Source organism: Camponotus floridanus, unplaced genomic scaffold (assembly GCF_003227725.1).
Source record: "Camponotus floridanus strain SB8 unplaced genomic scaffold, Cflo_v7.5 scaffold161, whole genome shotgun sequence".
In the NCBI taxonomy this organism is placed as follows: Eukaryota; Metazoa; Arthropoda; class Insecta; order Hymenoptera; family Formicidae; genus Camponotus; species Camponotus floridanus.
In genome coordinates, this window is record NW_020229283.1 from 102,466 (window position 1) to 118,968 (window position 16,503).

The 16,503-nt window shown below is 33.8% G+C and overlaps 1 protein-coding gene across 1 annotated transcript; it reads right to left on the bottom strand.

Annotated features, from left to right (window-relative positions):
- Positions 1-1,696: 1,696 nt before the first annotated feature.
- Positions 1,697-3,484, bottom strand: LOC112637399. The gene is made up of 5 exons (XM_025407128.1): positions 3,131-3,484; positions 2,787-2,877; positions 2,443-2,611; positions 1,962-2,127; positions 1,697-1,875 (listed from the first exon to the last, which is right to left on the bottom strand). The coding sequence occupies exons 1-5, from the start codon at positions 3,438-3,440 to the stop codon at positions 1,697-1,699; spliced, it is 915 nt and encodes a 304-aa protein (XP_025262913.1). The 5' UTR covers positions 3,441-3,484.
- Between the last annotated feature and the right edge of the window lie 13,019 nt (positions 3,485-16,503).

A 16,503-nucleotide genomic window follows, 5' to 3' on the forward strand; every position in this document is an offset into this window, starting at 1 on the left:
TATTTTGGAACATCTTGTGATCGTTTTGTAAATGCTTTGAAAGCTAAGTAATATTGAGACTGAATTTCATCTTCATTTAAATTAATTTCCGTAGTCACCTGTGTAAAAGTATTTGCTTTTTGTTGAGCCTCACTTACAATATCTTGAAGTGTATTTACATCAACATCATTTAATGCTTTATGTAATTTATTCAGTTTTTTATTAAGATTGATTAAATTATATATTAATCTTTTAATATATCGTATCATCGGATAATGAGAAGATACTATTTCAATAAGTAAAAACCGTGATTTATATACTTTATAATCAATATAACAGATATGAGAATGGCCTAATTTGTCTTGATTTATCTGATTGGAACAATTATAACATAAAATTTTTTTACGAAGAGTTTGTAATGTACAATTTAAAAATTCTTCAAAGTAGCATTTCATATCGTTAATAATATTGTTTTCTATTTTACAAAGAGAATTATAGTGCCATGATTTTTTAGTTTTATGTTTTGATTCTATTAAGGATAAAATATTAATTGTTTTACCTTCGGATTTCATTATAATAGGTTTAGAAAGATCAAAAGACACGGTAGTGTCTTGAAGTCGAGTCATCATCACTCAGGCGCAAGACACACCGTGTATCTTTACGCGAAAGGCTAAGTTACAAGTAATGCATATTATCGGTTCTCAATAACCGCTGAATCGATCAAATTCTTATTACATTTAATCAATTGCTTGGTTCGATTTATATCAGGAAAGTGTCTTTATTTTTGCTCTATGTGCTCTATAAGCAGAAATATAACGATGCAAAGTTTCAATGTGAAACTTTTTAATTAAGAAACGTCACCGTCGTGGTCGTGGCTACATTTTTCACATATTTTTCTTGTACGGTTCGCACGTTTGACGAAAGAGACGCTGTGTTCTCGTGACGATGAGAGATGTATAATTTTTTTATCATGAAAAAATTACCGACTGTAATTGGAATGAATTGATCGGTACATAATATACTTTCCGATTCACGCATGATGCGCATGAAGTGACAGAAAATGTATAGTTCATGTTACGCATATTATTATACATTTTCTGTCACTTTATGCGCATCATGTGTGAATCGGAAAGTACCTATAGATGTCAATTATTTGAATCGACCATGCATATAGAATGTAATGCTTATCCCAACAGATAGCACACCATCGTACAAATATCAAACTAAAAATATGTTACACGTAGATGGTCACAATCGTCCACTGTATGTCCGTCACAGCTCACAAGTATTATTATATTGTAATAAACAATCTATCACATGTAGCAAAGGTGAATGTAGCTGTATTTAATATCAGCTACATATAAGCTTAATTTATAACAAACATAGCACTAATTATATCACGTTGCCTATATATTTACTGTAGAATATATGTAATACAATTTAATATCTGCTACCTATAAGTCTACTTTAGAATTAAGATAGCACTATACAAATTGTGCTACATATACGTCTATTGTAGAACATACGTATCTTTATATATAAGCCACTTTTATGTTTATATACTTTTTAGTTATTTTTTATAAATATTATATTATTAATTTACTAATATTAATAATAACACAATATTAATCTAAATCAATATTTTATTGATATTCTTTCTTCTTACATTTTATTAATTTTATTTATTAATTATTTTATTTTATATTAATTAATTTTATTAGCGTTCGTATCTAGCCAGGATTGCCCTTTCTTTTTCAATTGAATCCTTAACTCTCGGTGGACGTCCAATTGTTATCATGTAATGCCGTTGAGAGGCGTTTTTTATCGCTATTTTTATTTCTTCCGAATATTTTTTTAAAGTAACATCGACGAGACTCGCTATATTTTTGGTAGCTCCTGTAATAAAATGCAGATTAATTAATATTATACTTACCTAAACATGCGATAAAAAATACAACAAAAAATATAATGTAATGATTTACCATAAAAGGCCACACTTATCGCAGACTCCCTGAAATGTAATTTTTCTGCTTTTCCTCGCCTCCATGTAAGGTTTTTCGCAACGAATTCATCAGTGAATGTTGCTTTCATAAATTCGTTAAGGGTGTCGCGTAAATTAATTCCTCCCAAAGATTGCATATATCCCTGCTATATTAAAAGATTACATAATAAATTAAATTATATATCTACATAATTGATAAAATTTAAGATGCAAATATTTCAAAAGTTATTTTTCTAGACAACTAAGATTATTAATATGACTATGCAGGTGTGTTGTTAATATTTTATCATATCGGGTACATATGTAACAAATAAAATATAATATGCATATAGTAAAGTTTCCAGTATAATAGACTGCTATTATTATTAAAATGTATAAATTATTATAAAATACTGCATAATACTTTTTTATTTCAAAATCCCGTTGAAAAAATTCTATGAAAGTATACTTTATGCACTTACTATTGCAGCTATTTTTTCTTTGTCTGCATCTATCGCCATGTAAGCCTGCCTGTTCGATATCGGTAACCCTATTTCATTTATAGCTGTTCGGAAATCAGTTTGTAAGTTAAATTTTCTTTCAAGTCTGTCGACACTTGCTTTTATATAACAAACATTTTCCTGTAACGTTCTGCAAATAATTAATATTAATATATGGCATTTTTATTTACATTTATAATAAAGATATTAAACAAATTATTTCATCACTGTAATGATATTTATATGTATTTACATGTTTATATTTATATATAATAGTTATATTTCTATGTAAGGATAATATAATGGTGTATTTGTTTAATACATACTGTAAAGATTTTCTTATTGTCTTCATATCATCAGATGATGTACATATTCTATTTGCGTTATCCATAACGTTACAATTTTCGTCAGATTCATCTACGTACAAATATAATTAATTATATTAACAGGCCGAGGAATTGAAATATTACTATAAAATACTATAAAATACCAAATTACTGAAAGAAATATATCATAATAGCTTCTCGTTATACGAAAATTTATCCAATATGTTATTTATACAATGTTTATTAAAAAACTACTATTTTTTGTAAATAATATTATATAATAGATGTTTCAATATATACGTATAACATTTCTTTAAGGCCACACTACAAAATTTACAACGTACCTTGTTCTACTGAAGAATTGTCACTACTGTTTCTTCGCAGTCGTTTTTCATTCGATAATTCAATGGTAGCATTTCTTTTCTTGTTTATGATGCCTATTTCTTCTATAACACTGCCATCAAGAGAAAATTGTGTATCTTTATGAGTGGCGTCAGTAGACTTCACTAATACCGCGCTGCATTGTTTTTGAGTATCGTTGAAATAATCATAACCTGTATTACTACATGTTGCTAATGGATAATTATTTTTCTCTAGATAAAAGTTGCCCACTTGATGAGAGGCACATGCGTTTTTATTATTTCCATTACTCATTATTCCGATTACACGTACACGAATTTCTCAACAAGGAAGTAAAATCTGAACTGTAAACTCGTTTCGACGTGCCGACGTGCGTGCGGTTTCTTCAATCTCTTTCTGCGAAGTTAACATGTGATGCTCGCTATCGAAGCGCCACGCGCCACGCGAATATATAGTTACATATATGTATATATGCATGCGAGGCGAGAATCGAAAACAGAACAAAACTCGTCACATTTGTTTGCGATTGGCGGTTTGATTTACTCTAATAAATTGATCCAAGTTATGCATAATTTGAATTTTAAGTATAAGTGCTAAAATTTTACAATTAACTTAACTTTTAGTACACATCACATTAAATTAATGATTAAATTAATTATTATTAAATTAATTATTAAATTAATTATTCGATGTTCAAAAACATTAAATTATAGTTAATATTTTTTTGTTTATTGACTCAAAATCTTATAAATTAAATACACAATATTACAATTCAGTGTAATGAAATTTATCTCGTGCTAATTTAATAATCACTGTTGTTCGAATAATTGTACTATTACATAAATCATTTTTTCAAAAAATCTCTCACAGTTACGCCAAAAAGGCATTTTAAAAGCCTTACACTTTATTTCTTCAAGCGGAATTATTATGGATTCTTCGGATAATTTTGAACACTTAAAAATTCCAATTTTTCGAGAATCTAAATCATCAACGTTATATAAAGAATCCACTTCCTGAAATTTCTGTACTTCCAAATGGTAATTATTTGTATCGTTTACATACAATATATTTTTCAATATGTACACATTACTATCAAATGAAATGCAACAATTGTTACGTTTATTTAAATCATACGTAAATCCTCGAAATTTTATACTCGAAAATTGTTTGGTAATTCTATGATCGGATGACTGTACAAGAGGGCCATTCCTTTTTGCATTAAATGCGTGTGCGACTTTTGTAGAAGAAATTTGTAATGATGGTTGTCTACATTTCTTTTCTTCAAATCTTTTATATATTTGTTGCAATTCTTGAGAAGGTTTTCGTACCATTTTCCGGAAAAAAGTCATATTATTTTCAAATGGAAAACATGAAAAATGATCTAAAGGTCCAAAATTACGAGCATCGTTTGTCAGATGCAAAAGACCATGCGTATTATACGATAAAAATCTTCTGCCGTATATATCAGCGCTTTCGGATACAAACTTTCGTAATATATCTTCGGCCATACCAATTTCACTCATCGATCTCTCATTGAAACTAATCAAAATTCGTATAGCGTAGTGTAATTTCAAAAAATGCTTAATTCGCTTATCCTCTCCAAATAAATCAAGCATAATAGTTGGTCCTGTATAGAGCAAAAATTGTCGATATTCTGTTGCCTTAAAACGATGTAAATAATTTAAACTTCTTGGTTTGCGAGAAAACTCTTTTGGACAATACTCAGCAAGAGTGATCAGGCGATCTGAAATTCGTAATATCACATCTGGCGATAATTTTTTAGATTGAAATTTTCCTTCTATTAATGCTTCAAATATCTTCTTCATAAGTCCCAAACACACCAAGTGCATGTAATCGTGAGGTGTTTGACTTACTGGTCCTAAAGGTAAACTATCTAATGCAGATTTACCGCGATGATGCTCGGGATTTTTAAGTTGTCGAAAATCGTTGTCATTTCTTGCTGGATAATTTTCTCCTTTGAAAATGACTGATGAATCAGTTTTGCGTCTTTCGCAAGGTATTTTACATTTATGACAACTGTTGAAGCCCGTATGTCCAACAATATTTAAGCAATCAGCCCTTGCGGGTGTGTCAGCTATAAAACATCTTACTTTTAGCTTGATTATTCTGTTTTTATAACATATTCCTTCTCTAATAAGATCTAATAATTCTTCATTGAAATCTTCTAAAAAGTCTGCAAAATTAGCAGGTTTCTTTTTTCCTGCGTATAATCCCGCAATCATAGGACTTCTATCAGGAATATTAAAAATTCTAAATTGTATAGGATAAATATCGTATTGAACATTTTTGTATATATTGGCTCCATCAGTACTGAAGTCAAATAAGATTGTTGATGGTATATCTGTATCTGCAGTTTTCGAAAGCATATTCAAAATATTAGGCTTTATTCCAATATGAATATATTCCCCGGGATTAACGATTCGAGGTAATATACGATGTCGTGGAGTTTTCAATAAACTTCTGGCATCCTTAGGCAATTTGACAAGACATTTATGTTGTCGCAAAACATATAGAATTGCATTAATTTGCACATGATTCATGTTGGTACGAGAACATGAATCTGCTAATTTTTCAGCAAAAGTCATTTCTTTTTCAGGCTTAGCAATAATATTTTCCTCCTCAATGAAAAAATCATTCCTGCCGCCGCTGTTATTGTCACTGAAATTATCGTTATCAATCATATTTGAATCAGAAGATGAAGTATAATAATTATTGTAAGACTGTTCATTATTATCGTCAACTGTATTCATTGATTCATTAGTTTCAAATAAGTATTCATCTACGGCGATATCGGTTGTTGGTTCGCTTTTATTGTTTTTAGAAATCGCAATTGCGTGTTCGTGATTCATGCGATCTTCCGATGAATGATCATTATTAAAATTATTGTTAGTAATAATATTCGTTTTAACAGTCTTGATTTGCATTTGACGACGTCGACGTTTTTGTCGCTCAGACAAATCATCTGCCTTTTTTCTTTTGTAGACTAACACTTTCTTATTCATTATTTACTTACTATTTCACCAATAACCTTTTTACTTACAAAGACGCAAGAGACGCCTCCTAGTCTTAGCTTCGCGCAAACTAGACTGAAACAATTGCCCATTTACCAATAACATTGATAATTGCTAACAATTTCCGAAAATATCATTCTAGAGAAGTTTAATTTCATTACCTATACATTTTCCCGAAAGTATTTGATTGATTGTGATATTATGCTAGATTCTTCTAATATATCTTACATATCAGCTATATTAGCATGTTTTAAGCATGTTTATGGTAGTTACTACTTATATAGCTATCAATGTAATGTAAGTTTTCTTCTATTGTAATGTATTATATTCTTTAATTATTTAATGTCTATCATTTCACGTAAGAATATCTAAGATATCAGTAAAGAATAATATACTTATAATTTTTTCTATCTATCGTTAAAGATAGAATACTACGAAATAACTAATAGTAGCTTATTGCTAAGTCTATTAAATAGGTGGAAAATATGAAACATGTTGTTTCTTATAATAGTAAATCTATATAAAGCTTGCAATTAAATATATATTATCTCGATATTGTTAACTACTAAGTTAGTTTATCCTACCTGTGCTATCTGGGTAATAATTGCTACCTATGTATCGATTAATTTATTGCAATTGCAATCACCCAGGTAGCAAGCACACGTCATTTTGATGTTTCAAATTGGTCATTCACTGATTATTCTTGACATCACGAATTGACGTTTTTAAGACGTAAAAGTGACGATCTAATGTCACTGATTCCTGACATCATGACATGTACCGCATTTTGACGTCTTTTTCTTAGCATAATAATATATTTAATAATGTTGTTGAATAAAGCACTCTCTAAAAGTGAATCAGTGTATTATCACTGAAAAACAGTAAATAATCACTGTAAATAATCACTGATTACAGTAATTATTATATAAGTACAGCGCTGTAAATCAGTAATATTTTATAGAAAGAATCAGTTAATAATTTTGACTATTTCAGTAATATCTCAGTAATATTCCTTTTGTTATTGCCAGTAATATTAAACTTTTCAATTCATCTCTCTATTTCATAAATATAATATAATAAATATGAAAACATAATATATAATAAATATAAATATAAATAAATAAATATATAAATATAAATATATATATATATATATATATATATATATATATATAAATATATAAAAAGTCTGATCGCGAAATAAGTCATGTCATATAAAAAATTTTAAAAGATTTTTTTTATGGGATCGATGTACTAACTAATGACACTCATAATAAAATAATCGTCACTTCATGACTGAAAAATGACGTCAAAATAATGTTATAGTGTTGTGCCGGCGCGGCACAGGGTGTGGCGTAGCCGGGAGAGGAAAATAATCGTTCCAATTGTTTAACAATAGAAATTTATTACACAGAATATACTTATTTATCCCTTATCTTTAGTCGGCTTTCTCAAGCCTTAATGTCGTCCTTTCCTGGATCCTTTCGTGGTTAGTTATTATGTCGGGGACTTCGTAGCTCGGTTTGCAGCTAGCCCTCGGATTCGCACTATGTCTTATCAACGGTTGTTCTCGTTGCACAATTTAATGATTAGTCTTCGCGCACTACTCTGACTATAGATTCACTGTTTATGACTGTCCGCCGCGGATCCGCGGTGGACGGCTTTTATTCCCTCAATTTTGGGGATTTTTGGAGGGGATCGCCCAGCGACATGACCATGTATGGTCATGGAGGTTTTTCCGGGTCGTCCAAAGTCCAAGTGCTAACGAAGGAAGTTCAAAGTTGAATTCCTTCGTTAGCGTTTTCGCACTTCCGGGTGAACGTTCTTACGCTTGGATCGCTGAGGCAGCGATTCTATCAGGCTGCCGCATTTCCCAACAATATTTCATGCTGACACTTATTTTAATTATATATAGGTACTAATATTTAAATAGGTTATAGTCTGCGAGGCTATAACATCCCTCCCCCGTTAAAAAAGAAAACGGAGGTTTAAACGAAGTTTTTCTATAATACAAATTGAATAATATAATGTTTTTTCCTGTTTTACAATGTGATTACAATCGTTTCTTATATCTAGCTTATACTCTTTTTATTTTTAAAACCGTGTGCTTCTATTTCTTTTCAATATTGATTTAGGCATTCTATACGATTTGTCAATTTCGTCTACTAAGGTAATAACAGCTGGTTGTTTAGGTTTTCTTTTCCTATGTTGAATAATTATCCATGCTATTAATGCTATAATTATTAAAATAGTTATTCCACTAGAGGCTGTTGTATAAATGAATTGCTTTTGTTTGAAAAAGTTACTGTCGTTATTATTTAAGTTGTCATTAATTTCTTCTAGTTTTTTACTTAGTCCTTTTAATTCTAATGGATTATTTATAATTTTTTTTAAATTCGTAATCGCGATTTTGTGTGTCGTTAATTTCTTTGATCGTTATATTAAATTCTGGTAAAAATGTTTCTATATTTGTATTATACGTAATCGTTTCTGTCTATATCGTCATGTCTGTAGTAGTTAGTTTACAGTTATCATATAACGTAATTCGACCTGTGTTTTTTATTATCTTTTTATATTCAGGATGATCATTACATTTTATTGTAATATGCTGCTCGAATGCAGTCGAATATAACCAAGAGTGCGGCTGTTGTAATGTGATCCATATTGTGTGAGTCGCTTTCTTATGACCTATATTACATTGATTTCGATAGTTTTGTGTTTGTACATAAATTTTTGCTTCGCACGGTGTATTTTCGTTAACATGATAGATCGGTTGATTCTTTTCGCATATACAGGGTGAGTCATTTTAATCAATACACTCGAATATCTCGAAAACAGCACTCTTCAGAAAGAAATGTTTCAAACAAAAATTGTAGGGTGTGAAGGGGGACATAAGATGGTAGCATTGGTTTGACCTTGGAAAGTCATTTGAAGGTCACATAAAAGTCACCTTCAATTTCTTAAATTGAACCCAATATTTTTCATTACATATTCTTGTAGCTTATCAATCAAAAAGTGCATTGCAAATTACACATTTTTTATTATAAACAATCATACGTTTTCTTTGCACCAATAGTTTTGTCTCATTATCCTATGCATAAAGGTATTAGGGTAAGACTACCGAAAACTAAATATTTTACGAGATATTTTGCATTTTATATCGAAGTACTGCAAACTTTGAAGCCTTATAACTCAAAAAGTACTTAATGAAAAAACATTTGTCTGTAGTGTTTTGGAAAGCTCTCAAGATAAGCTACAAGAATATGTAATGAAAAATAGTGGGTTCAATTTAAGAAATTGAAGGTGACTTTTATGTGACCTTGAAATGACTTTCCAATGTCAAACCAATGCTACCATCTTATGTCCCCCTTCACACCCTACAATTTTTGTTTGAAACATTTCTTTCTGAAGAGTGCTGTTTTCGAGATATTCGAGTGTATTGATTAAAATGACTCACCCTGTATATAAATTATTATTATTTGTACACTCGTTTAAATCTTGTTTTTTTAGAATTAGATAGGTATGTGTTTCTTTATTTACAGCAATCAACTTATTAGCTACTTCCGTATGTATAAAATTATTTTCGTAGTTAGGTGTCGGTAACGGAATTACATTTAAGATTGTGTATATGCTTGTTTTCTCGCAATACGCGCTTACTTTTATATAATTTTCGATCGTTAGCCATTCGTCATTTTTTATTTGAAAAGGAAAATATGCTCCTTGCGGTAACTGTACTATCGCTTCTTTTAGATGTAGAATAATTTCATTTATCATTTATTTATATTATTTGGAAAAGTTTATTAACGAGGAGTGCCTGTTAGAGTTTATCGAACTGACGTCGCGAGTGCCCGCTGATGAAAGGGTATCACTTCCTGAGCCCTTTGGTCAAGCTTGTGACCGTGTATATTCACGGGGACCATATGGTTTGTGCGGGTGGATTTATCCACCGGCACTCGATAGGTCCGTTTGAAGGTGTCCTGGGAACCATTGGATCTTCCTGGGCTGTGGGCGCCGCGCAGGCCGTAGCGGTGTGCTGCAGCCTCCTTCTCGGTAAGTTTTATTCATTTTTTCCTTTAATTTTCTATGAATAATTTTAATTTATTTATGTGCATGCGCACGGTTTTTCTTCCTTTTTTTACGGTGTAATTCACGTCCGAATTTTTCTCTAAGATCGTATATGGCCCAGTCCATAATGATTCTAATTTCTTTGATCTTCCTCGTCGCAGAGTTTCGTCGTAAATCAATACTTTGTCGCCTATCTTAAAATGTGCTTCCCTTGTATTTTTATCATACTGCTTTTTTGCTTTAAATTTTTCTTCTTTTAAATGTTCTTTCGCAAGCTGATTAGTTGCACGTAGTCTTTCTTTTAATTCTTGCGCGTAATCATCGTAATCCTTGTACGTCGGTTTAGGCGGTTTAGTTAGCGCTGTCGGAATTTCTGCTTGATGTCCGTATATTAATTCGAAGGGTGTATACCCTGTAGCGGTGTGCGGCGTTGTGTTATATGTGAACATTGCGAACGGTATCCATTCGTCCCAATCAGTTTGGTCCTCATTTATATAATGTCTTAGATACTCTGTTAATGTTCGATGCGATCGTTCTAACGCGCCGTTACTTTCCGGGTGATACGCGGTTGTTTGTATTTTATTTATTTTCAATAGTTTACAAGTATTCTTAAATATTTCGCTAAGGAAATTCGTTCCTTGATCTGTTAAAATTTTTTCCGGTATCCCGTGTTCGAGTATTATTTTTGTAACAAATTCTTTACTAATGGTGTTTGCTTCTTGGTTCGGAATCGAAATTGCTTTACTAAATTTAGTTAAATTGTCTTGGAAAGTCAATAAATATTTATTTCCATTATTAGTGACGGTTAATGGTCCGACTATATCTAATGCGCATTTTCGAATGGTTTACTTGGCGTGTCAGTAATTATTAAAGGGACCTTGTTTTTCCTCGATAATTTATTTTTTTGACAAGATTCGCACTTTGCGATGTATTGTTCAACATCTTTTGTTAAACCTTTCCAATTGTGTTTTAATCGGATTCTTTTAATTGTTCGTTCGATTCCCTGATGCCCTCCTACAGGTGCATCATGATATTCTGATAATATTTGTTGCTTCTCTTCCTCTGTATATATTTTTATATTATCAGTATCTCCTTCTTCTTCTTCCTCTTCTATTTTTAGAATTTCTTCATCCTTTTCTATGGATGTTTCGGGTATCGCGTTGCGACTTAGCGTGTCGGCGTTTGCGTTCGCTCGTCCGGCTTTATGGATTATTTCATAATCATATTCTTCAAGTTTCAATCTCCATCGGATCAATCTAGATCCGGGGTCGTTTACATTAAATAACCATATTAATGGTTTGTGATCGGTTACAATTTTAAATTTCGTTCCATATATGTATGGTCTAAAATGTTTAACAGCCCATACAATTGCTAATAATTCCTTTTCTGTAGTATTATAATTTTGTTCCGCCTTTGCCAGTATTCTGCTGGCGTAAGCAATCGGTTGGTCATTGCCCACTTCTCCTTGTGATAACACTGCTCCGATCGCATAGTCGGATGCATCGGTGGTCACAATAAATTCTTCCGCAAAATCAGGATATTTCAGCACTGATGCAGTCATCAATTTTTCTTTTAATGTTTCGAATGCTGCTTGCTGTTCCATTGTCCACTCGAATTTCTCTGTCTTTTTTGTTAATTTCGTGAGTGGCTTAGCGATTCGCGAGAAGTTTTCAATAAATTTCCTATAGTATCCTGCTAGTCCTATAAAGGATTGAATATCCTTGATTTTTTTCGGCGTCGGAAATTCTCTTATTGCTGTTAATTTCGAAGGGTCTGGAGCTATTCCGTTTTCAGAAATAATATGTCCCAAGTAAATTACTTCTTTGCGAAAAAATTCGCATTTATCTGGCTGTAGCTTTAAATTAAATTTTCGCAGTCGTTGCAGCACTTCTTTAAGTCGCTTGTTATGATCGTCTAGACTCGATCCGTATATCACGATATCGTCGAGATAAACTAAGCATCTGAGTCCTTGTATTCCTGTTAGGAATTTATTAATCTTTGAAATGTTGCTGGCGCATTTTTTAATCCGAACGGCATTCGATTAAATTCGTAATGACCGTAGGGAGTGGAAAAAGCTGTTTTCATTTTATCTCGTTCAATCATCGGAATTTGATGATATCCGGATGCTAAATCTAATGTAGTAAAATATTTCGCATTTCCTAGCTGATCCAGAATGTCAGTTATGTTTGGCAAAGGAAATGAATCGCCTATCGTTAGCTCATTTAGCTTCCGGAAATCTATTACCACTCGGAGTTTCGGTTTTCCAGATGCGTCCATCTTTTTCGGTACTACTAGCAGTGGTGCATTCCATTGACTTGTGCTAGTCCGAATGATTTCATTTTTCAACATTTCATTTATTTGCTGATTGACCTCTGTCTTATGTTTTTCTGGCAAGCGATATGGTCTCACGTTCACCGGTGCGGTATCAGCACGTGTGTTTATTTCATGCTCTACCGTCGCGGTGCATGTCAGTGGTTCTCCCTCTAAGTTGAAAACGTCACTGTATTCCTCGCAGATTTTAAAGAGTGTCTGCCTCTCTTCTGCGTTTAGATGCTGCGTTCTCAATAACTGTCAAATTTGCTGCTTATATACCATATAGGGATATAGCATTTTTCATTTTTCTTCCCGTCTCTATGGTGTTTATCTCTTTTATGTTTTCCTCCATGTCCTCCAGTGTAACTATGGGGGTTGCCAATTCAATGGTATTGTCCGTTGTGTTCATTATACTTACAGGACATGCAAAATTGTTTGGTTCTACCAGGCAGCTTCCGATATATACTCCTGGCGCTGTTTCGCTTGTACGGACTATTCCTATTTGATTCTGGTTTACAGCTGCTTTGATAATTGTTTCGCTACGTGGTTTCAGAGTTATTTTTCTGCATGGATGCAATTTTAATATGCTATCCTTTATTTTTATTTGATTTCGTTTATAATCGCAGGTTGCCGTTTGTTTTTTAAGAAAATCTATTCCTAAAATTCCTTCATGCTCTATTGCTGTCATCCTTTACGACATAAAATGCATGCTTGATGACACGTTTGTTGATTATAATTGTCGTGTACATTTTCCCTAGTGTATATATCCTATGTCCACTGATTCCTGTGAGCGCAATTTTCTTTTCATATATAGGTGTATTGTCCTTCAAATTTTTTAATTTAATTAGAGAAATTGTTGATCCGGAATCGTACAGCATGTTTATCGTTTCGCCCTTTGCTTCACGGATCGGTAATGATACTTGCAGCAGCTCATCTTTGGCTGACGTGTGCGTATTTTTAACATGTGTTATGCGATATTTTGAGGCAGGTCGCGGTTGTTTCTTTCTCTCTTCCTCTTCTTCTCCTTCGCTATCGCTTGAGGAGTCAGTGCTCTTTTTTCTCTGTCTATGCGGAGTTTTTTGCTCACGCATGCTTTCTTTATGCTTTATTTTATTAATTGGCTTGGAATCACGGTTTTTAGTGTTATTTACTTTAGGATGTCCGTTCAAATTCCAACATTCCTCACGGGTGTGTCCTGACTTTTTACAATGCTTGCAAAATTTATTCACGGTATTTACTCGCGAATTTTTTTCTGGTTTTGGTAACGTAAATTTACTGTTTCGACAGTCGCGTCCGTAATGTCCATTTTTTCCGCATTTAAAGCATTGAATATTCGAATCTCTATTTGCGCGTTGGTTTTTTGTCATTTTTATTTTTATTTGCGAAACCATAAGCTCGGGTGCCTGTTGGTCCAATAAGTTTTTCTTCCATGCTCGCGCCGTTTATAGCTTCCTGGAGCGTGGTATACCTTTGTGAACGTACGAGAGTCTTTAATTCTTCTCGCAGTCCAATTTGATAATTTATTAAAGCTTGTTTTTTAATCGTTTCCTGGATTGCCCTTTTAAAGATAGAGGATCGTTCCTCTCCTTCCACCATGGATTCGTATAATTTCATGGCTACTAAATCGACACGCTGTCCGAAAGCGTAAGCACTTTCACTTGATTTTTGTTTCAAAGAGTTGAACTCGATCTGTAAGTGCATCGTGCTTTGTTTCGCCTGATAGCAAGCTTAGAGTTGTTGCTTCAATTCTTCGAAGGTTTGTACGTCTCGCGTTTCAAAATCTTGCATAGCTTTTCCTTTTAGTTTAGTATACAGAATTGCTTGTATCAATGACTCTTCATCCGCGGGATTAATGTTTTGTACCGCGTATGTACAAGCGTTAAGAAATTCTTGTAATTTATGTCGCGATGTTCCGTCAAACTCGGGAATCATTATTCGCGCTTCTTTTAATGGTAAGTAGTGCGGGGCGGCGCTACGCCTATTTCTTATATCTCTTTCAGTGCGGCCGTATGTTATATCGAGGGGGACGTCGTCTGAATTTACTCGTGTTTCATTTATATTTCCTCGATTAGTAAGCATATTGTGCATTTGTTCGCGTAGGTTTATTATTTCTACCTGCATTTCGCGGAAGTTTTGGATGAGTTCGGCTAACAAGATATTACTTGTGCCCTCGGCCGGGTGGACGCCGGCATCCTCATGGGTCGCGGCGGCACCTTGTTCGGCTTGTTGCGCTCGCATGCGCTCGATTTCTCTTTCAACAGCTTCGTGGTTCATATTTCTTCCCGGATTTAAAATACTAAGGTCGACGGATAATGGCGAATAATTTCTTCGGAATGTTACTTGATTAACGCGTGATCCGTTTTGTTCGGAAGTGTCAATATTACGCGCTTCGGGTGACTCAGAACTCGGATAATAATTTTCTAAATTTTTTCGCACGCTATCTCGTATGTCACGGACAGCTTCTTCCGCTACTTGTATCGGTAATACAAGTCCTGACCTATTTTTTAATCGCGTTGGCTCGCTCAGAAATCGCGGGTTTTGAAACCTAACTCGCTTTGTTGGCTCCGACATTTAATTGTAAATTTTGACTTACATTAGTAGTACAATGGCTCGCATGGTCGCGTATCGGGTTGCTATTCGGATCGCTCGACTGCTGACGCTGCTCGATCGTTGTTGTCCCGCGTTGGTGCGTTGTCCGTCGGCGATGCGTTGTCCGTCCACGTTGCGTTGCCTTAACCGTGGATCGACGCTGGTCCTTGGGCGCTGATGTTTCCTTTCAGCTACTTGGCCGTGATTTCTTTTTTATCACTGTCGTCCGTATATGTTACGTGTTGCCGTGTTTAAGTCTATCTACTTTAGTTTAGCAGTGGCTCTATTTGATTTAATAATTCTGTGTTTTCTTTTCTGTTGCAGGAGTTAAGGAGTTTTCGACAGTCCTTAATCTCGGCTATCCCACCGCTGCCACCAAAAATGTTGTGCCCGGCGCGGCACAGGGTGTGGGGTAGCCGGGAGAGGAAAATAATCGCTCCAATTGTTTAACAATAGAAATTTATTACACAGAATATACTTATTTATCCCTTATCTTTAGTCGGCTTTCTCAAGCCTTAATGTCGTCCTTTTCTGGATCCTTTCGTGGTTAGTTATTATGTCGGGGGCTTCGTAGCTCGGTTTGGCGGCTAGCCCTCGGATTCGCTCTATGTCTTATCAACGGTTGTTCTCGTTGCACAATTTAATGATTAGTCTTCGCGCACTACTCTGACTATAGATTCACCGTTTATGACTGTCCGCCGCGGATCCGCGGTGGACGGCTTTTATTCCCTCAATTTTGGGGATTTTTGGAGGGGATCGCCCAGCGACATGACCATGTATGGTCATGGAGGTTTTTCCGGGTCGTCCAAAGTCCAAGTGCTAACGAAGGAAGTTCAAAGTTGAATTCCTTCGTTAGTGTTTTCGCGCTTCCGGGTGAACATTCTTACGCTTGGATCGCTGAGGCAGCGATTCTATCAGGCTGCCGCATTTCCCAACAATATTTCATGCTGACACTTATTTTAATTATATATAGGTACTAATATTTAAATAGGTTGTAGTCTGCGAGGCTATAACAATAGCAAGACGTCAATATAAAGTCATGTAACAATAATCAGTCATTTTGACAACATATGACCAAAAATGACTAGATTGGAACGTCAAAATGACGTGTGCTTGCTACCTGGGCAGTAATCCCTTGCATAAAAAAAATTGGTAATAAAACTCATCCTATATGCAGTCTCCTGCACTATTACACTATCTAGTAACATTAATAACAGATTTCTAAAGTTATTTAGAGACAATTTTTCTTCATTGAAAATGTCGAAGGTTTGTAACTAAACCTAAAATTAAAATTTTATTAAAGTGAACTTCACCTGGAATTCATTGAAGAATGTAGCTTTGTTAATATTTTAACTTTA

Coding starts and splice junctions, on each gene's coding strand:
- LOC112637399 (XM_025407128.1), bottom strand. CDS start 3,440: ATGAGTAATGGAAATAATAAAAACGCATGTGCCTCTCATCAAGTGGGC. Junction 2,878..3,130: donor CAATTCTTCAGTAGAACAAG/GTACGTTGTAAA, acceptor ATTTGTACGTAG/ATGAATCTGACGAAAATTGT. Junction 2,612..2,786: donor ACAATAAGAAAATCTTTACA/GTATGTATTAAA, acceptor AATTATTTGCAG/AACGTTACAGGAAAATGTTT.